The sequence below is a fragment of the Ursus maritimus genome, unplaced genomic scaffold (genome assembly GCF_017311325.1).
Source record: "Ursus maritimus isolate PB19 unplaced genomic scaffold, ASM1731132v1 scaffold_3, whole genome shotgun sequence".
Taxonomy (NCBI): domain Eukaryota; kingdom Metazoa; phylum Chordata; class Mammalia; order Carnivora; family Ursidae; genus Ursus; species Ursus maritimus.
In genome coordinates, this window is record NW_024425563.1 from 82,833,318 (window position 1) to 82,857,255 (window position 23,938).

The 23,938-nt window shown below is 33.3% G+C and overlaps 1 protein-coding gene across 4 annotated transcripts in view; it reads right to left on the minus strand.

The window, feature by feature from the left end:
• Positions 1-23,938, minus strand: part of PTPN12 (protein tyrosine phosphatase non-receptor type 12) — an 85,174-nt gene that overhangs the window by 31,760 nt on the left and 29,476 nt on the right. For all 4 annotated transcript variants that reach the window (XM_040644329.1, XM_040644328.1, XM_040644326.1 and 1 more), the window contains 5 exons: positions 16,788-16,896; positions 8,165-8,241; positions 6,162-6,257; positions 5,276-5,314; positions 3,133-3,204 (listed from right to left, as the gene is read on the minus strand). In XM_040644329.1, coding sequence (XP_040500263.1) covers positions 3,133-3,204; positions 5,276-5,314; positions 6,162-6,257; positions 8,165-8,241; positions 16,788-16,896 — 393 coding nt within the window. The remainder of the gene's footprint in view (positions 1-3,132; positions 3,205-5,275; positions 5,315-6,161; positions 6,258-8,164; positions 8,242-16,787; positions 16,897-23,938) is intronic.

Genomic DNA, 23,938 nt, shown 5'->3' on the forward strand with positions numbered 1-23,938 from the left:
GGCACTGTGGGCCATGAAGTCTTTGTCTACTCAACTTTATTGTTAGGATAGGCAAATATGTAAATGAACGGGCATGGTCGTATTCTAGTAAAGAGCTACAAAACAGGCAGTGGGTTAGACTGACCTATGCCTAGTATGCCAACATTGGTCTAAATGCAGCAACACGTGACTGAGTTCCTCCTAGGTAGTCCTCCCTCTCTCACCAATACTTTACCCTCTTTCTCATCGCCAAACCAAGAGAGCTTCTGATATTGTCTTTTCTCAGTCTCAAAAACTGAATGTCAAGTAGTCAAGTCACTTACTGTGGTTATTTCAACTTGCTTTCGACTATAAACTTAATTTTTTAAAAAGATTTATTTATTTATTTGAGAGAGAGCGAGAGAGCACGTGCACGCAGGGGGAGAGGGAGAGGAGAGAAATAATTCCAAACAGACTCCCCACTGAGTATGGAGCCCAACTTGGGCTCGTCCCACAACCCTGAGATCATGACCTGAGCCAAAATCAAGAGTTAGACACTTAACTGACTGAGCCATCCAGGTGCCCCTACAGACTTGATTTTTGTTTACATCAGTGATAACAAATACTGAGTTGTCGCAAATAACCACAAGACATACAAATTACTTTCCATTTGAAATCTTGCAAGAATTTTGCTTCTTTAGCATGGATCAATCCCAATATTGACAAGTCAAACGAGCTACTTCTAATAAAATCAAACCTCTTACAGGGACTTTTTAAATTATCTTTTAGTTCATTTGAAAAATCACCCAAAAAGAGTGAATTCATGTTTTTCCAAATTATAATCTATTTCTTCCTCTATTCATTATTTTAAATGTCGTTTACTGTTCTTGAACCAACTCTTCCAAAATTTCAACTCATTTAGTTGTTGAATGTTAAGCACTATTTGTTTTTACTTGAATTGTAACATTTAGTACAGATACATACACCTTATTATATTTAAACTTACAAACGTTCAACACAACTACATTGCACAGAAAATAGGTTTCCTGAACTGTCCAGGGACTTGATATTGTAGATACTTTATGGACTGCTGAGGGAGGTATTTTCTCACAGAAATACACAATGTGGTATGCGTTGGTTTTTAACCATTCCAAATAACATCAAATGCAGTAGGATTTTAAAAATTTATATTTAACCCACAGTTAATTCTAACTAGGACTTTAGAATATTGGCTGCTTATTAAATCCAGGCAGTTCAACTATGAGTTATAGTTAACATTACAAAAATTATATTGCATTTATAAAGGAGACTGTGTAACACACCTTGAGTTCTTTTCTACATCAACTTAGAAAGCAATAAACTTGATGTGTGCATGAGAGGAATTTAAAACCATTAAGTACAAGTAAGTCATAAAATTATGGACTTCTTGAACTTACCAAAGACAAATGAAATCACAGAAATTATATTTTACTTAACCACAGAAAGCAAAGTTAAAAACAAGTTATTGTGCAATGGAGAACGTGATTGTTAATTTCATGTGTCAATCTGACTGGGCCATGGGAGTTTCCAGATGTTTAGTCAAACATTATTCTTCATGTTCCTATGAATGTGTTTTTGGTTAAGATTAACATTTAAATCAGTGGACTTTTGAGTAGAGCGGACTGCCTCTATAGTGGGGGTGGCCCTCTCCAATCAGTTAGGGTCTGAATAGAAAAGAAAGACCAGTCTTGCCCAAATGAGAGAATTCTCCAATATACTACTTTCATTTGCAACTTTGGCTCTTCCTGGCTCTACAGCAGACTTTAAACTGGAAGTGAGTATCAGCCCTTCTGGGTCTCTAGCCTGCCTGCCTTTAGACTAGAACTGCTACCCCGGCTCTCCTAGTCTCCAGGCTGCTGGTCTTCAGACTGGAACTAAAGCATCAACTTTCCTAGGTCTCCAGTTTGGCTGACCACCCTGCAGACTTTGGACTTGCCAGCCTCCGTGATCCTGTGAGCCAATTACTTATAATAAATCTTTTTCTCTTTATATATGCATATCTTACTGGTTCTATTTCTCAGGAAAACCTTAACTAATACAGGGAAGTTATTTAATTTCCATCTATGTTAAATCATCATCTTTGCAAGTGAGTAAGACAACATATTTCTTTCAGGTGATTAAGAAAGATGCCATTGGGTGTAACAAAAGCAAACTGTTGGTTCTATTCTAAAGCTCACTTATATTTTATTTCTCTTTTTTGCTTTTCCTTCATTGTTTTTGTTTTTTAATTCATTTTCTCAGATTTCAGCTGTTCGTTTTAGAACTTGAATTTAACTCATTTCCAGAACTTATTAAATAGGTATATATTTTAAATTTCATAATAAATTGTCTGCCATATAGGATCAATCTTTACTCCTACGATAGCAGTTCTCAAAACCATCTTTGTATATAATTACAAAAATCCTGGATGGCATAACAAATATATAGAAGATTAACATGATACACTATACTTCAGTCATCAAGGGTCTTTCGCATTTCAGTTTGAAACTACTACTTTATGCCAATTACCTTGAGATTAAGAGTCATATGCTCCACTGAGCCAGCCAGGCACCCCAACTTTAATACCAATTTCCAAACAGATCACTCAAAGCACAGGTAGGTTACTGTTTTTATTCTTATATACATAAACATTTATTATCAACTTATATGCAAAGACTAACACAAAATTAACATAATAAAGTAAAAGGAAATTACACATTTATGAAGTCACTTTCAAAGCTTTTAAATTTAAAAGCAGTATAAAAACAAACATTATTTTTTTGAAGATTTATTTATTTGAGAGAGAGAGAGAGAGAGAGAGAGAGCGTGCGTATGGGGGAGGGACAGAAGGAGAGGGAGACAGAGAATCCTCAAGTAGACTCCCTGCCAAACAGAGCTTGACATGAGGCTCAGTCCCAGAATCCTGAGATTATGACCTGAGCCAAAATCAAGAGTCAGCCACCTAACTGACTGAGCCACCCAGGCGCCCCAAAAAACAAACATTATTATTAATATTCATTTATTATAATTAAGTATATATTTATATGAAATTTTGAATGCTTGGCTTATATAAAACTGGGCTCATACCATATTATAATTATTCATCAGTCTAGCATCCCAATTTTCTGAATAATATATATAAAACTAAGTACTTACACAGGAAATTTTAAATGGTGCAAATGTTATAGGTTCTTCTCCATACAAAGGCCAGTAGCGTTCACATTTTTTCTGTTGTCCAAAAAAAAAAAAAGTTGGTAAGTAATCCATATGGTAGTTTTTACTGAACTTTTACAAATATTTTGTGCCCTAGTGTTAGGCTTGTTGCTCTTTCCAGAAAATAGAAAAACTGACACCAGTAGGCAAAGTGTTAGAAGAGCTTCGACTTATCCAACTGTTCTTAAAGGTAAGCTACTATTTGCTCTCCAAGATTACTCATAAGAACTTTATTAATCTAAGTGTCTAAGCTGTCCATTGCTATCTGTTTGGTCAACAGAGTGGATTCCAAAGATCCTCCTCTAGAAAAGAAACACTGCTTTAAAAAAACAAAGTGCCCGGCCCAAGGAAGTCTGTTTAGTATATGGGTTGCCAGCAAGTTTTAATGCTTGTAAAATGACAATCTCTATAATATGTAGCTGAATTCCCATTAGGTATAAAATCTGTGGGATAGTAGAAAGAACACTCTACTTGCTACAAAAAGAATTTTCCAAGTTGTAACTGAGTAAGGACTATATTGGTATTTATATTCCAGGTGTAAATTAATAAACAACTGACATCAAAAACTAAGTGCTAATCATACATGCATAATCTATAATCATATTATCACATTCATTTCAGAGATGAGGAAACTAAAGCTCAAAGGGGATGGTTCACTGCACTATGGTCAAAATGCTAGTAAAGTGTAGGTTTATTTGATTTCATTATCTATGTTCTTTCCATTAGGTCATATTCTAGGTCAAGATCAAAGTCAAGGTTATCAAATAAATTCATAGGTCCTAACTCACTGACAATTTACTATTAACAAAACACTATGAACACAAAATCTTTAGCTTCAAAAATTCTGTACTCAATATGACCTTTTTTTATCAAGTATTATTACTGAAGTACAAGTGATAAACATTAATAGAATGAAAGGAAGAATAAACCCTAAACCTTAACAGTAACTTAAAAAAACAGTAGGAGAATGAAATTTAAATTTCCTAACACAAACAATTAATAATACTGGTATTGAAGTACATCCTGTCAATTCTTAAAGAGATAACCTATTTACTTAATTTACTGGTCTGTGTATTTTCTAATCTTAGACTGTTCATTTTCTATCCAATACTACTTAATACTTCCACTACTGGTAAAGGATTTAATAAGGGAGGAATGACCAAAATTATTAGTTAAAATAAGGTTTCCCAATGATTTATATATTACAATGTCTCACGTAACTAAAAGATGCACGATCTTGCTTTATGCAATATATCCTTTACTGAAAAAAATTAAGTAAGAATTTTTACAACTTTTTGCCAGAGGGGAGGTGGGTGAGGGGATGGGTGAAATAGATATAAAAAAATTTTACTTTAACTAATGTACCACATTAGTATAAGGAAAATTCAAATCACCACATAATTAGTTTCTAAGTCTGATGTGTGTGTCACATTTATAGAAGACCACACTGAAGTTTTACTTAATACCTGTTCTCTGTAAATATATTAGCACCTCCAACATTAAAGACTTAGTTGGTCCTGATCACAATGGTTTTAAAACCAATTTTACTTGCACAAAGTATAAAAATACCAATGTTAAAAATTTCAGATTAAGGAATTTTATTCTCTTTGCTTCTGAAGATGGTATGAACACACAAAAAAATGTAGTGGTATTCTCAGACAGAAAAATAAGAATATTCCAGCTATAAATTGATGATAATTAATCAAAATTATTTTATTGAACTCATTTTCATTTGCTCAATTTTGTTCCTATTTTAAAATACCTCTCTAATTCAGTCCATAAATAGTGTTCTACTTACTAGACCATTAAACACTGAAAGACTAAGTTATAATACAGTATCTATTATTTTAAGTTTATCTAAAACATACCTATGAAATGTAAAAAAAAAAAAAAAGTTTATGTGCTTTTTAGAGATTATGATGTTCCTTTTATCAAATAAAACCAATAGCAGAACACAAAAAAGAAGTATCTACTTTAATTACTTAGGCTCAGAATATAAAAAAGGACCAGGAACCATATATCCCTAGAAATGAAGTGATGAAAAGGATCCTCCATAATTATTTTAAGTGTTAATAGGTATACATACCCTTCCCATCTCAAATTCTCGACAGGCCATCACAATGATCTAAAAAGAAATGGGAGATGGAATGAGATGAAGATTGTATCAGTTAAATACAATTTTACTTTTTAAATGAAATATGAATTCCAAGAATTACTTTTTACTCTCAGTAAAATTATACCTGGCCCGTCAAAAAAAGTAGTTTTACTATTAAAAGGAGTTAAAGAAATGATCAAAATCTCACTTTATAATCAAGAGATAACTATATAGCAACAAATTAAATCGGCTTCAATTAACATAATGTATTTAATTTGAATTAAATTTTATGATCCTCATAAACTGGCCTCTGACTTTTGAAATTACATTAAAATATCACTTTTAGGATATTTACCCAAATAGCACTATGAAATATTTTAAATACATTTAATGAAATTATCTGAAGATTGAATGCATTTAATACTGTCTTTAAACAAAAAGGTTGTTAGATTTGCTTCTTCATCCCAACATTTTATAATGTAATATTTCAAAGATATAGCAAAGGTGAAATAATCTTACAGTAAACACTGTATAGCTACCATCTATATTCTACCATTAACACTTCACTCTTCTCCTATCACATAGCTATCCCTCTATCCATCTATCAATCCATCTTACTTGGTAGGTATCTTATTAGTTACTGACTGAGGAAAAGATTTAAAGTATTATCACAGTCTCTTCTTAAAATATTTCAACTAATTTGTGAGACTCAAATGAGACATCATAGACTTCAGTTTCAGTCTTTTGAGTAAATATTAGTTATAATTAACATATCATTATGGCTAAAAAGTCTTCTCTCATTCCTTATTCAGTAAAACATCCTATGTCATTCCATGTAATACTTCTCAAAATAGATTATGAAAAGTAAATTACTTACTACGACATTGTACTCCCATATCATCCTCCAAAAATCTATTACCGTATTTGCTAAAGGTCCTTGGGTTGCCACATATGCTTTTGGCCCATAAACACCCTAAAATGGTTAAAAGGAAATTTCATATTTATTACAATTACCAAAAGTATTTCCTTACCTAAATTTTAAGGTTTCAAATCTTATTAGTAATACTCCTCTCTTTTCACTTGAAGTATTTCCAAACAATTTTTCTTTCATAGTACATAAAAGCATGACAAAATATATTCAATTCACTTCAGCCTTTGGTAAAATATTATTTTTGTGTATTTAGTAGAAATGGCACACAGAATTGATAATTAAATTGCCTTATGCTAATTTACAAATTATTATTTACCTGGGTTTAAAAAAAAAAAAAGCCCCAATACCTAGTCAACAAGTCTAACTAGATGGAAACAGAAAAAGCATGCTTTGATTCTAAAAACAACAGTAAAACTACCAAACAGTTCTTTCTTAGTTAGATTCTTCCATAGCTACCTTAAATTATTTACTCAACTTAAAAGGTTTATTGGGTGCCTACTATATACATACCTAATAACAAACCTGGGAATATACCAAATAAGACAACAGACTAAAATACTGAACTAGCGAATAATTGAATCACACAATAAATCAGTGTTACTAAGTAGAATTAAAAACTGGAGCTTTTTTTTGTGTTTAAAGATTTTATATTTAAGTAATCTTTATACCCAACGTGGGCGTGGCTCAAACTTAAAACCGTGAGATCAAGAGTTGCATGCTCCACCTACTGAGACAACCAGGCGCCCTGCAAACTAGAACTTGTAACAAATGTCCTTATAAAAGAATATCAACATTGACAACATCTGAAACAGCAAACCACCTACATATTAGTTTTTGTTTAACTTCTTAGTTTTGGGTTTGCCATAATTTTAATAAAACTGATTTTGTTGGCAGGGGAAGTTCTTATTTGAAACCATGACTGTTTCATGTTGACATGGGTAATATTAATTTTACCATGTAACTCATACCATCGTAATATTTTTGTCAACAAAATATTTTTTTAAAAATACCTGTAAATACCATATATAAAAGAACTGAAATTATCCTGTCATTCAAAAACACAGAATAACTAATGAACAAAGTAGTCTTTTATTTAATTAAGTAGCAGTCTGAATCTGTCTATTGATAACTACTATGTAAGAACCTGACTGCTTTCGGTATAAGAGCATCCAAAAATGGTTATCTACATGAAGGCTGTATTTAATCTTGTATTCACTTGGGTTGCCACTTGAGACATAGTGACAATTTTCCAAAGGTTTTAATCGAAATTTATATTCTATAATTTTTTTTTAAAGATTTTATTTATTTATTCGACAGAGAGAGAGACAGCCAGTGAGAAAGGGAACACAAGCAGGCGGAGTGGGAGAGGAAGAAGCAGGCTCATAGCAAAGGAGCCTGATGTGGGGCTCGATCCCATAATGCCGGGATCACGCCCTGAGCCGAAGGCAGACGCTTAACCGCTGTGCCACCCAGGCGCCCCTATATTCTATAATTTTACATCAGTATTACCCAGTAATCCCAGCCCTGATAATTTATTCTAAGAAATTATTCAAAAGAATAACAGTGTTCACTGCAATATTACCATCACGAAAATTGGAAACAACCTATATAGTTCAACAGCAGGAAATGACCATGTATGTACATTTGTGTATATAAACCCAAAGGGACAATGGAGAAAACTTAGCAATTGGTAAACTGATTACAAGCCTTCAGTATTAAAAAAAATAAATAATTAGAAAGCAATCTTAACTATCATGAAACTAAACTAAACAAAACTCTTTATCTTTATGAATAAGGTTAGAAGAAAACCACATAGTGTGTCAGGGCTGTGATTTTTTTTTTTTTTGTTATTGGTATAATATTTAGGCAATTTAAAAAATCTTAATGAAACTAGTATGTAGGAAGACATTAAGTAGGGCAGAGAAACATCATTTGAAGTTAATACATACCTTAATAAAATTTGCATTGATATAGTCTGAATCTTGAGAAGGAGTCTTTAAAGTCAACTTAACTCGGCTGTGATCAACTATAAGAAAAAAAAAAAAAGGATTTCATAAATTATGTCCTATTGGTAGACATGTGTTTTCTAATAAGCCATATAGTTCAAAAATATTTTCTTTAAAAAACAATTTCTAACATCATATTTATAGAAAGTAAGTCTATAAAAACAAAAATCTGATGATGTAAAGCTGTGTTTTAAAGCTATTATCAGAATAATCTCAGGAACTCTTTTAAAATACAAATTCCTGGGCATTATCCCAAATTTGTTAGACGCCTCTGCAGTTTTTTAACAAGCATATGAGGTAGTGGACACTAAGCACTAATGTACAAGCTCATTTGCCAAAATCCTTGTTAGGAAATGTAGCTTTCGTATTTCACAAGAAATTATAAAAATTAAGTAAATTATGGCAAATGAAGTAGATGATGCATAAAAAGTGCTAATTACTGTACTTGGCAATAATATTTATTAGTAGGTAATGCCAAATTAAGGTAAAAAAAATCTTTACAAAAAAGCTCAAAAATATAAATTTCATTAGTTTTATAAAATTGCAGTTTTATTTTTTCACATAGAAGTAATATGTATATGATTTTTAAAAATCAGAATTTAAAGAAAGGCCCTTTTTTTTTCTTTTAAATTTAAGCAGGCTCCACGCTCAGCGTGGAGCTTGAACTCATGACTCCAAGACCAAGACCTGAGCTGAGATCAAGTCGGACACTTAACCAACTGAGCCACCCAGGCACCCCTTAAAGAAAGGTATAAAATGAAAAGTAATCTTCTCCTGTCCTTGAAGTCCAGGTCTCTCTTTCCTAACACAGATACTATTAAGGTTCTTTTTTCCTTCTAGAAGTAATTTTTATGCATATACCTACATATTTTGAAAACTATGCAAATACAATCATCCTATATTCTGTTATCTCACCTTTCAGTTAATCCTATATCCTGGAACTCTTCCCAGAGTTAATATAACACAGATCTATCTTATTCACAGGTTAAATAAAATCCATTATATGGATGTTTCATTATTTAACCAGCTACAGAACTGATGGACCATTTTTTTCCTATTAAAAACACCAGCACACTGAACACTGCTGTACACGTATCTGCTTTCACTGCTAGCAGTGGTACATAAGTTCCTAACAGAAGAAATGCTACTTGCCTTCTAAAAGATGTATACTAACTTACACAATACAAATGCTATTTGTAAGAGTGACTGGGTGTTAACTTTTTTAATAGGTGACATTCTAAAAAGTAAAAAAATCACTTGTATTTCTTGAACTATGCAAGTGGTCGCACATTTTCATATAGTTACTGATTATTTAGATTCCTTTTACCATATACTGCTTCTTTATATCCTTTGCACACTTTTACCTATGTCTGTTTTCCTACCGATTTATATAAAAAAAGAAAAATCAATCTTTAGTTATAGGTAATACAAATAGTTTTGTTCCAGTTTGTGTTGATTCTTCACATTTTTTAAATTTAGAACTAAGTTTAGATTTACAGAAAAATTGCAAAAATAGTACAGAGAATTCTTATATCTCTCACTCAGCTTCCCTTAATGTTAATATCTTATATAACCATCACACAATTATCAAAATCAGAAAATTAACATTGTCACACCACCAGTAATTAAACAACAGACTATATACAAATTTCCCCAATTTAAAAAAATTTTTTTTCTCTTTCCAGGATCCCACATTACATGTAGTTGTTATTTCTCCTTAGTTTGTTCCAGTCTACAAAAGTTCCTTTGACTCATTTTTTTTTCCTTATGATTGGAATGAGGTTTATGCATTTTGGGCAAGAACACCAGAGAATGATAATGTGTCCTTCTCAGTGAGAAGACACACCAAGGGGTTTATGATGTCAATTTCATACTATTTGTGATGTTAACCTTGAATACTTGGTTAATATGGTGTCACCTGGTTGTCTCCCACTATAAAGTTATTATCTTTCCATTTGTAGTAATTAATATTTGGGGGGAGATACTTCGAGCCTATGAAATCCTAAAGCAGTACAACTGCCTAAGATTCACAAGTATACAAATTAGAAAGAACCACAGCATGTAATATGTAAGATGCCATTATCATATTACAGTCCCTTCTAATCCAGGGACAATGAATATTAAAGGCAATTAAGTAGAAAAAGACAGAAATGGTAACAGACATGAATAAAACTATTTAGCAAACCCTTAAAAGTCGACTAATGAATAACGAATTTGTCAAGGACTCAAATTTTATACGTTAGTACTAAGGCCCAGTTCTGCTGATTTTATTAATTTGTAGTGAAATCTTTGAAAATTTGTAGGAAGAGATACAGAAGAAAAACATACTAGCCTCCAATTCAAATCATGTATCTCTTTTCTGTGCTTCCAGAAAAGAGAATGTTTATATGTTAATCAATGCTCTGTTTCTTATCTCACTTGATCTTCTGGTAAATGGGAATATTCAGTAGTTAGGATAATGACAGTCGTTAGGATAAGTAACTACATGAAGCTTCCTCTCACCATGTTTGCCAGTAATGAGGAGTCCCAATTAATCACCCTTATTTATGTGGCATATTAGCCTCCAGTTAAAGTATCTCAAACATAGGACTTTGTACAATAGTTGGTTTACCACTGGATCCTCAGTAATGTTTCTGGGGATTGCGAACCCAAATGAGAACAGTGGCTCCCAAATGATAGTCAATACTGGTACGAGGCTGTTACATCCAGGCTGGTAATTTTTAAAAAATATTCTATGATGGAAAATTTTATGCATACACAAAAATAACAATGAATCCCCATATAACCATTACCCTGTTTTAATAATTTCAACATTTTTAATAAAGTTTTTATTTAAATTCCAAGTTAATTAACATACAGTATACTATTAATATTAAATAATTTCAACATTTTGCCAATCTTATTTCATCAATCTCTAATCATACAACACCTGGGGCCTGGAAAAAGCAAATTAAATCACAAGACTTCTGAGTACCATATTCTGTAGTAAGTTTGATTCAGTAAGTTCAAGATGGGACAGAAAAATGGTTTATTTTAAACTCTAAAGCACAAGCAAGGGGCGTCTGGGTGGCTCAATCATTAAGCATCTGTCTTCGGCTCAGGTCATGATCCCAGTATTCTGGGATTGAGCCCCACATCAGTCTCCCTGCTCAGCGTGAAGCCTGCTTCTCCCTCTCCCACTCCCCCTGATTGTGTGTGTTCCCTTTCTCGCTGCCTCTCTCTGTCAAATAAATAAATAAAATCTTTAAAATAAATAAATAAATAAATAAATAAGCACAAGCAAATTTTGTAGTCACTGCTTTATACTAAATAATCATATTATTGGCAATTTTAAAAACCAGTGTTAGGTTGCGTGTATGTTCAATTTTTCATTGGTGCTCCTATTAAGCATGAACATGTGTATAACTTAAAGAATATTAAAGAAATGAAAACAATCATTCCTCTCCATGGTTTTGCTGATTGCCTCTACAATCTCCCAAGAACCCAACTCCAAACAGATAGAACCAAGATTGGCCCCACAGGAGGCTCTCTAAGCAGCAACATTTTCCCCCCAAACAAACATCAACAACTTATGGCAACAGAAAGAAAGTATTTAAATATTGTCACATCAGAAGAAACCAAAACTTCCTATTGATTAAATCCTAGGTCTTCATAATTAACAAGAAATCATTGGACAAGAATCTTCATAATTAAATTACAATACATGTATTACGCTGATCCATCACTGCTAAAGGCTAGGCAGCTCAATTTTAGTCCTCTTAGCAGACAAAGTAAAGATCATTCTTGACTCAAGAGCATCTAGATATTTCTTAATTCTGGAACTGGCCTCAGTATTCTAGTATAAAATAAATCAAATCTCTAAGATCACTCTAGAAAAACCTGTATAATCTTTGAACAGTGATGAAACTAGTTTTAATGGATCAAAAGCAAAAATGTCTGCTCTTGCCACTTCAACATTTTATTAGAGGTTCTAACTAATAGAACAAGGTAGAAGAGGCATTCAGATCAGAAAGGAAGTAGTAAAACTGTCATCATTTGCAGATAAAATGACTCAGTATGTAAAAAATCCTAAAGGATCCATAAAAAGCTACTAAACTAATAAATGAGTTCAGAAAGGTCACTAGATTAAAAAAATCAATACAAAAATATAAATTGTATTTCTATGTGCTAGTAATAAAGAATTTGAGAATAAAATAATTTCAATCAGATAAAGAATTTAAAAAAAGAAATACAAGAATACACTGAAAACCATAAAACAACGCTGAGAGAAATTAAAGATCTAAATAAATGGAGAGAGAAAATTCATGTTCATAGACTGGAAGAATCAATATGGCTGAAGATGGCAATTCTCCCCAAACTGATCTATACATTCAATGCAATCCTTATCAAAATCCCATTAGGGTTTCTTGCAGAAATTGACCAATTATCCCACAATTTTATATATATACGTAAATGCAAAGGAACCAAAAGAACCAAATAAATTTTTAAAAATAAGAACATGGTGGGGAAGACTAATACTTCTTGCTTTTAGAACTTACTACAAAGCTGCGTAATGAAGACAGTATGATACTGGCTTAAGAATACAACAGCAGAGTAGAATTAAGGGTCCAGGAAAAAAAAAAAACAAAACCCTTATATTTATGGTCCAATGATTTCCGACAGGGGTACCAAGGCAATTCAGTGGAGAAAGGACAGTCTTTTCAACAAATGGTATTAGAACAATCCTACATACACAGATTATTTCAGACAATTAACTGAAAATGGATTATAGACCTAAATGTAAAAGCTAAAGCTACAATACTTCTAGAAGAAAAATAAGAAAACAGAGAAAATCGTTGTGATCTTGAATTAGGCAGAGTTCATGGAGAGAATATCAAAAGCATGATCCATAAAACTGATAAATTGGACTCCACCAAAATTAAAAGCTTGCACACTTTTAAAGACACCTTAAGAAAATGAAAAGACAAGCCATAAACTGGGAGGAAAAAATTTGCAAACCATATATGTAAAGAAAGACCTGTATCTAGGACAGCTGAAGAACTTTTAACAACTCAATAGAATTAAAAAGATCAAATCTAATAAAAGTACAAAGAATCTGAAGAGACTTTTCACCAAAGAAGATACACAAGTGGCTAACAGAACATGAAAAGATGCTCAACATCACTAGTCATTAGGGAAATGCCTATTAGAACCACAATGAGATACCTCTATACACCCACTAGAATAACTATACTCAAAAAGACTGAGAGTAAAAAGGAATGTGGAGAAACTGGGACCCCCATATATTGGTGGTGGGAAAGTAAAATGGTACACAGCCACTTTAAAAAATAGTTCAGCAGTTTTTAAAAAGTTAAACATAAGCTACCATAGATCCAGAAATCCACTCGTATCTATCCCAGAGAAAGACGGCCATATGTCCACACACAGATTTGTATGGAAATGTTCATAGTAGCATTATTCACAATGTTCATCAACTGGTGAATGGATAAACAAAATGTGATATATTCATATAATGCAGTATTACTGAACAATAAAAAGGAATGAACTACTGATAGATGCTACAACATGGATAAATCTCAGAAATATGCTTCATGAAAAAATCCAGACATAAAAGACTACATACATATTGTATACTTACATTTACATGAAATTTCCTGAATAGGAAAATCTACAGCAGAAAGTATTAGTGGTTGCCTGGGGCTTAGGACGCCAAACTGGCATAAACGATCATTCTGGGCTGATAGAAATACTCTAAAACTGTATTGTGTCAATGGTTCACAACTCTATATAAATTTACTAAAAATTACTGAATTATACATTTAAAGTGGGTAAATTTTATGGTATGTAAATTATACCTCAATAAAGCTGTTTAAAAAATACTGTGTCTGGAAGCACTGGACATACTAAACATGCAAAGGAAACTGACAACATTATTTTTATGACAGTAAGTAAATATATATCTCTAAGTACAACTGCTTTTAATATAATTTTCCAAATTAAAATGACTAGAAATTTATTGGAAACTGACTTATCAAACCTTAAATAACTTAAAAGGAAAAAAGACACAGCCAGTCTGACTATAGCACAATGATTAAGAGCTCAGGATCTAGGGCAAGGCTTCTCAACCTCGGCATTACTGGCATTTTGGCCTTGTGTAATACTTCGCTTATGGGGAGGCTGTAGCCTCTGTATTATAGGATGCAGCAGCATCCTTAGCCTCTACCTACCAGATGCCAGTAGCAGCCTGCCATTTGCCCAGTTGTGACAACTAAAATGTCTCCAGACATTGCTAACTGTTTCTTCTAGGGGCAAAATCACCCCAGTTGAGAACCAGTGCTCTGGACAAAAATTACCTGAGTTTAAATTCTCATTGACTCTATTACCTGTATGACTAGCTATTTAATTTCTTTCTGTCTCAGTTTCCCATCTGCAAAGTGGCATATAATAGTACCTACCACAAAGTTTTGTTGTGATGATTATGGCAAATAATTCATTTACTACAGAAACTGACAATACAAATTAAGGTTTTTATTTATTAGAGTGCCAATTTTATACCACACCACTGAACTTCTCCCTTTATCTCTATTTAAAATTGTAAAGCTTCCCCCTTCTAGTCTCAGCTTTGTCTATGTGCCTCATCCCCACTGTATTATCCTCAATACCACTAACCACCATCTGAGACACCATATATGTTATTTCTATTTATTGTTCATTCCCCCTTGACTAGAATATAAACTACACAAGGGCAGGAATTTTTGACAGTTTGTTTTCTGCTCTATCTCCAGCATAGAGTATTTGTTCAAAGCTTTTTGTAAAATGAATGAATGAAACACAACATATGAAAATAGAAAGCTGAAACTGTTTAAGATTCATTTCCCCAGATGATAGAAAAATAGAGAAACTATCTCTTTAAGAGTACGTGCATTAATTCCAGAGTATATTAAGAGTATGTTGAGATTATCTTGCTTAATAAAAACTGTCCAGAAACCCATACTATCCACCATTCTGAGGGGGACTTGTAAGAAAGTGGAATGTGGGGGCGCCTGGGTGGCACAGTGGTTAAGCGTCTGCCTTCGGCTCAGGGAGTGATCCCGGCATTATGGGATCGAGCCCCACATCAGGCTCCTCCACTATGAGCCTGCTTCTTCCTCTCCCACTCCCCCTGCTTGTGTTCCCTCTCTCGCTGGCTGTCTCTATCTCTGTCGAATAAATAAATAAAATCTTTAAAAAAAAAAAAAAAAGAAAGTGGAATGTGTTTTCCAAAAGCTTAATGTATAGTTACTACGTGGTAGGTATAATTCTAAGCTTTTTAACATGCACTAACATATGCAATAATCAAAATAAGCATAAAGAGTATTATTTTAATCTACATTTTATAGATGAGGGAAAAAAGGCACAGAGAGGATTAGTTCAAAGTCATAGACACAGCAGGTGGTAGAGCTATGATTTGAACTTCCAGAACCAAAACTCTTCACCATTATACTAGGTACACTTGCTGCTTAGTAATTCTGCTAATACTGGCCACCCACAGATCCCACAGCTGAGAATACAGTTGAACAACAACAAGAAAAAGATGAAGGATTAAATTCATGCAAAGAAGACAGCGAGAAAGAGAGGGACAAGGCAATTTGAAAGAAGGATATCATGGAAGAAGAAAATTTCAAAAATAGAGACTGGTCAATGGCATCAAAATAGTTAACAGAAAGGAGTAAGCACTGAAAAAAAGACTACTAAATCTGGCACAAAGAAAGTCACTGGAAACTTTCTCAAAGACATTTTAGAGAGAACCACCTTTAAAAATTACTGAGATTTGTCAATTACATCTCAACTTAAGGCTGGGGAAAACAATGAATGAGAGTTGAGGGAATGGTGCCATGGAATGTAGCTATTTCAAGACAGTTGAAGGGAAAGAAAAAGACTTAGCAGCTTTAAGAGATAGCATGTACAATGTCAAGTTTTTATATAAAATAGGAACACACTTAAGTATACATGCTTTTAGAGTTAAAGGTATTTTGCCAAAAACCATGCTTTTTAAGAATATAATTATATTATTACAATATACTGCTATCAGTCTAAGGTATACTCTCAGACACATACTGAGACTACTGAGAAAGCAGATATGCAGGCACAAATCACCTTATGGTTTATTTTTTTCATGCATAATTCACCAATTAAGGTTCTAATTGTGAACAGATAAGAGGTAATATTTTTTTGCATTTTATAAAATTTAGTCCATTATATTTACTGAATTAACTATTTTATTTTAACAAAATAACTTCTTTGAACAGGGAGTGCACAAAAGACATTCTTCCTTGGATTTTTTTGTATTTAAAAGTAAGTTAGTATCAAAGTAATTGTGACACTAAAGAAAAAACTAAACAACAAAAACTACTTTCAGGAGGAAAAACAAGAAGCACAATTACAAATTATCTTATAGTGTATTTTAAAAGAGAAGTTAATCACTAACTCCTTTACAATCAAACGCATTAGGAAGAATAAAACTAGTTTAGGCTACAAGCTGCTAATTAACATTTCCAATCGTTCTATGAGGGCATTTCAAACTTACATGGCAGTATGTCCTTATATCTGTTCTTTTTAACATTTTCTTCTTTTTCTCCAGTGGCTGTGGGATAAATCTTTTCTGTTCTATATTTGGTAGACAATCTTCTTAATCGCTTAAAATATAAACAAAAAAATTCAAGTTTATAAAAACATTAATATTTTCAAAATTTTAATGATTTATAAATAGCTCTGTATTGAATTTTGCTAACCCCAATTCCTTACAACTCATTTTCCTGTTTTTCTCGGCTCACAGTATCTCCCTACCCCTTAATAATTAACCCCAAGGATACTTTTTTTTAACTTAAGTGCAAACATAAGATTAATTTTCCAAATAGCACTGAAAGGGAACACTAAAATAAAAGGAAGCAATTTTATTTAAGAAATCATTAATAAGCTGAGTCAGATTATTTAACTCAGTCCTTAACTTATTCAAGTAATTTTTGTATTTAACTATGGGTCCCTAAAACCAAGTAAATCATGCCTAAAAGATTATGTACAAGTTTCTTTATTACTTCTCTCAATAAACCTTGGGCACCCATGATGTGCCAGGCTCCTTCCAAGGCATAAGCTAATAATTACTTATAAGACACTGCAAAACAAAGTTCTTTCATATTGAATTGGAAATGTACAACAAAGACCAATTCTGCTTATTCACTGCATTACAGAAGTGGTTTGTGAGTTAGTGACAAATTCTTACCACATATGGCAGTAGGGATGTTCTTTGGGCTGGAATATTTCTGCGTGTCAGTAATACACTTCCTGCTTTCAGAAGCACTGAAAGTCAGCATTGTGAATTGTTTAAATTCACTACTCAACTACATTGCTGAAATTTAATTTCAAAGGAGCCTACTTTCTTCCCAGCTTAAAGACATACTGAAGGCATACTGGTTTTACTATTCAACAAATTATTGAATATAAATGAAATGAACAAAAAGTCTGGTAACATTTCACTTTTTCACCATTTTACTTTTGCTACTAGTGATGCTGATGTTTAAGCAACAAAACATTTTTTTTTAAATCACAGAACTTATTTAAGATTCTTGTTATATATTTCAATATCAGCACTTGAAATAATCTTATAAAGTAGACAATTTTACATAGAATAGTGAATCTTTTGTTTTTCTTTGAAAAACTAGTAAACTTTATAATGACAATATTAGAGACTTAAAACAGGAATACACATGTTTTTCAGTAAGATGAAAAAACTTATTAGAATCTTGTTCTGCCTTGGCACAATGCTGAAATTAAGTTACCCACACTTATGATGCTATTTTCTATGGTAATAAGGTTCTCAAAAGAAGGCTGGGGGAAAAATTGTATTTAAAAATAAATGGGATGTTGGTGAGGGTGTGGGAAAACCAAAACTTCAATACAATGCTGGTAGAAGAGAACATTTAACACAAGCCCTAAGGAGGGTAATTTGGCAATTACAAATACACATAACCCCTTAACCCGGCAAATGTACTTCTAAAAATTTGTCCTCTAAACGGCACATGTGAAATGACATATTATGCACAAAGTTATTTATTGCAGCATTGTTTAAAACAGCAAAAGACTGCAAATTAAAGTCTATTAATAGAGGACTGGCTAAATAGATTTTTTCATTCATACAATTAAATATGATATAACTAAAAACAAATAAGGAAGCTCTTTATTTATACACGATGATATGGAAATGCCTCAAAATACATATTAAGTGTAAAAAGCAGGGAACACAATAGTGTATATAATACACTCCACTGGTGTTAAGAATAAAAATATATTTGCACTTTCTTGTACACGTGCATAAAATATCTCTGGGAAAGAAACTGAACAAGGTTGTTGTTATCGGTGGAGAAGAGAAATGAATAGCTATAAGAAATGGATGGGAAAGGGACACCTGGGTGGCTCAATCACTAAGCGTCTGCCTTTGTTGGCTCAGGTCATGATCCCAGGGTCCTGGGATCAAGCCCCGCATTGGGCTCCCTGCTCAGGGGGAAGCCAGCTTCCCCTTCTCTCACTCCCCCTGCTTATGTTCCCTCTCTCGATGTGTCTCTCTCTGTCAAATAAATAAAATCTTTTAAAAAAAAATGGATGGGAAAGAAACATTACTATACGTTATTTCATACCTATTAGATTATATGAATATATTGCCTATTCAAAAAATTAAAAGCTAAAGGGGCACCTAGCTGTCTCAGTTGGAGGAATGCGGCTCTTGATCTTAGGGTCATGAGTTCGAGCCCCACGTTGTAAAGATTACTTAAATAAATAAAAACTTTAAAAAAAAGATTTTAAAAAATTAAGTGCTAAAAAAATTAAAGGAAAATAGAAAAAACTGCTCATGATTTTCTTAATCCATATCAACAGAGACCCACCCAGTTATACACATACAGATCTTACATATTTAATTAGAATCTCTGTATTTTTTTGCTCAAAGATTTTAATTTTAATTTTAATATTTATAGTATCTTAATGCATTACAAAATATTATATGTGACTGTGACTTACAGAAGGATATCAATCTAAACACGTGCAGAAACACAGGGGGAAAAGGAATTAGGTTAACAATCGTTGAAAAAAATGTATATAAGTACAAAGAAAAGGGAAGAGGAGATGAATTTAATTATAAAATATTAATGCACTTCTGGAATACCTGCAATCACTCCAATCATTTCTTTTTTTACATGATGAATTACGTTATTGAGAAATGGGCAAAATAAAGTTTTTATGTGAAATGACTGCATTTTTCATATAATGAAACTTAAGAACACTTTTGTGTACAAATAATCATCTCATATGAGTCTGAATTTTTATATATCCAGTTTTCTTAAAGCCCAGCACAGCATGGTATGCTTTCTACTTCAAGCTTCCCTATTAAAGTAAATCTTCATAAGTAGTGTACTTAAAAAGTTTCATACCCATCGGCAATACTCATCTCTGGTGTAGTATAAATAAAACAAAGATGGCCCATTAAACATAAAAACTTTGTACATAAAAAAGCTGACATCAAAAAAATTCTACCCAAATGTTTCAAAAAGATACCAAGTAGGGTCTTATTTCCTAACAAAACAAAACAAAACAGGGTCAGGTTTACAGTTAGTTGCTTGAATTAAAATTCTAGATCTGCCGCTTTCTAGCTGTATGACAATGAACATATTTAACCTGTCTCATCTTTTGTAATACGAGGATCATACCCACACTCAGTAGAGATAATACCCACGCTCAGTAAATAAGCCTCCAAATCTTATCTCGCTTTTAAGTCCTAGCTCCTTCAGTTTCTTATCCCTCTCATGCAAAAATCTTTCCCTTCTCAATTCTTTTTAGATTTTATATGCACTCCTAAAACACCACTTCCTTCTCTTTATGATAAATACATAAAAAGAATACATCTTATTTCCCCTACTAAATTATAAGCTCTGCGAGTATGATTATGATCATATTAGTATTTATAATGTTCTGTACCCCTGAAATACACTAAATGCTTGTATGTTAAATACATTAATCTTAGAGAATAAGATTTGAATGCTGGCCTAAATAAAAGATTTTGTTCTTTTAATACATCAAAATTAATGTCCAAATAGTGCTCTATTTGAAATGAAACTATCTACACATTATTTCATTTTAACTTCCCGGCCACCAATTCCATTGTCTCTAGGTGAAATTAATTACTAGGAAATTAACTAATTAATTGAGAAACATTGTAAAATACTGAGTAATATTATTCATAAATATATTGCATGTGACAGACTGTGTGAAAATAGCACTGAACCAAAATACCAATAAAATAATTCATTTGTCAAATTTAACATAATTATTTAATATAATCCTAAGCAAGAAAGTACTCTGAATCATTTACTCTCCTAACTGGGCAAATTGTAGGTAAATGGTATTTTTACATAAGCTTATAGATACCATACCCTGTATCATATATGGATTTTTTTAACTATGCAAACAAAACTAAAAGACTTTAAGATTTTCAATTGTCTACCCTTAAACATCTTCAAAAAGTCACATAATAAATTCTTTTGAATAATCTATCTCAGAGTTACTGTCTTAAAAGGTAAATCTGATCATTTTTAGTCTCCCACTTAAAAATCCTCTAGTGGGTCCATCACCCCCAAGATAAAACTACCAATTTGTTGTTTAATGATAACATTTTGAATGCTGTCTGTCCAATTTCCTAGCTTCTCTTTGTAACACTTAAGAATCTGATGCTTTAGCCACACAGAATCACTTACCACTACCACCACCACAAGCAACCCTCCGCCCCTCAACATCACAGTTTGACAATTTTTACCCTTGCTGGTGAGTTAACAGTAGGACTCTGGCTAAAGTGTTATTTCCTTTGTGAAGCTTTCTTGACCCTTCCCTTAACGGCTCCTCAGCCCCCACCACCGAAGAGTCAATAACACATTGCTCTATTACCACTTGTGAGATTTCAATCTTGCCAGTCTCATTCACTAAACTATAAAACTGAAGGCACAGACTGGACTATCTTATTGGACTTTATAGACCAAGATCTAATGCAAATCACATTAAAAATGGGTGAATTCATTTATCTATTGAGCTTTCTCAGACAAGTCATACAGATGTCTCTAATACATTAGAATTTTTGATGCAAACAAAAACGAAGTTTAATATTCACTTTGTTTTAAAGTTCCAAATTATTTTCTCTTTATTTCTTAAAACAAAAGATTTACTCCCTTAATCCTGAGTCAATAAACTGATTCTGAAAAGCTTCTAAGTCACATGCAATGTAACTATCCTCTTTTAAGGTATCCATTTGTATGTCAAGATTTGAGTTCTTTAACAAATAGAACAGTTTCACTGTTTATCTAAGGCTCTAAGCTAATAAAAATGTGTTGTGTGATGTTTGTTGAATCTTTCCAGTCAAATAGCTGTCTACTGGATTGTCCACTGGGTGTCTCATGGGCATCACAAACATGTCCAAACAGCACTACCATTCAACAGTTGCTCAAGTCTAAAAGCTAGGAATCATCCTTGATTCCTTCCTTTACCTCCCCTACAACATCCAATGCATCAGCAAGTTGCATTAGCTTCACTTCTAAAATATATCTAATTCTCTTCATGTTCACTGAACACTTAGAATTCACAATACGCTGAGATAATCAAAGTATTAAACTTAATTGGCTGGATTTTAAATCAGAACAACTAAAAAAAATGGACACAAACAGTAATAGAGCTAAACTGGAAATTTAGCTAACTCAGATTCTCTTTGGAATAAGACGAAACATAAATAAATTAAATATTGGAGCTCAAGACTTCTTATGCTGTTACCAGGCCACACACTACTGTCCCAAATTCCTCAATGTCAACACTTAAAAAACAGTATGAGTTTCATAAGACAACCTTCAGTAAATATGCACACAAGAATATACAACTCTGAAAACTGTACTTTAAAATGAAATAAAAATGAAATTATACTTTAAGCTTAAAGGTTATATTGTACCAAAATATAAGAATACCTAACCCATAAAATAGTAATGCTTTTGCCACTGCTCTGAAAAATTTCTGAGGCAATTACTGGAGAATCCATCTGAATTTTATTTTTTAAATTTTTAAAAAAGATTTCATTTATTTGTTAGAGAGACAAAGAGAGAGCACAAGCAGGGAGGGAGCAGCAGGCAGAGGGAGAAGCAGGCTCCCCACTGAGTAAGGAACCTGACATGGGGCTTGATCCCAGGACCCTGGGATCATGACCTGAGCCGAAGGTGGACACTTAACCAAATGAGCCACCCATGTGTCCCTAGTTTTTAATTTTTTTGAGATAGCAAGTGCGAGCGCCCACATGTGGGTATGGGGTGGGCAACAGGACTCGGGGGAAGAGAGAATCTCAAGCAGATTCCCCTCTGAGTTGCAGGGCTGGATCTCAGGACCCTGAGAACCCTGAGATCATGACCTGAGCTGAAATCAAGAGTTGGACACTTGGGGCGCCTGGGTGGTTCAGCTGTTAAGAGTCTGCCTTCGGCTCAGGGTGAGATCCTGGAGTACTGGGATTGAGCCCCACATCAGGCTGCTCTGCTGGGAGCCTGCTTCTCCCTCTCCCACTCCCCCCGCTTGTGTTCCCTCTCTCGCTGGTTGTCTCTCTGTGTCAAATAAATAAAATCTTAAAAAAAAAAAAAAAAAAAAGGAGTTGGACACTTAACCGACTGATCCACCCAGGCGCCCCGAATCCATCTTAATTTTAAAAGGAAGGGGGCTTGGCACATAGGTGGCACTCAGTAATAACTGTTAAATGAATAGATTCATCCAGTTTTATACCTGAAATATGTAACTGTTGTCTGTCACAAAAGCCACTCAATTGTATATTACTAATACAAGTAAAAAGTAATATAAATATTACCATACAAGTATATGATAATTAAGACAAAATAATTTTTTAAAACCCTAAATACAAAGTAACAGCAACAAGTAGTAAAATGATGGCATAATTTCCACCAAAAGTATACTATCTCTAACCAGCTTTTCTTAAATCTTTACAAACCTACTTATTATTTTTTTTTAATAAAGATTTTATTTATTTATTAGAGAGAGAGACAGCCAGCGAGAGAGGGAACACAGGCAGGGGGAGTGGGAGAGGAAGAAGCAGGCTCCCAGTGGAGGAGCCTGATGTGGGGCTCGATCCCAGAATTCCAGGATCACGCCCTGAGCCGAAGGCAGACGCTTAACGACTGAGCCACCCAGGCGCCCCTACAAACCTACTTATATAAAATAATGCATAACACTAATACCCATTACAAGCAATCAAAACAACCAACGGGTCTCTGAACTATACAACTGCAATGTCTACCTTTAATTGCAAAACATGCAACTCTGCCTTTCAAAATGCATCTTCCTATCTTTGCTCACGATTCACCTACTGCTATATAACAGACTAACTTGTCTGCCATTCTTTTTCAGAGAGCAAAGCTGTGCCTTCTTATTTGAAGCTAAGTCAGGACTGATAATAAAAGGACATATTTCGAAGTAGGGACCAATCGTGGGTCTTTGGGTAACAAAAATATTTTATTATTTATTCATGTTGATCTTAATGCTTCAGTTATTTTCCTAATAGTATACACCAAACAAACTCCTCACTTTCTTCTAGCTCACTACAGAAATCCTCTCGCTAAAACATTTCCTGAGACTAGTCCTGGCACCAAACCCCATCTTCCA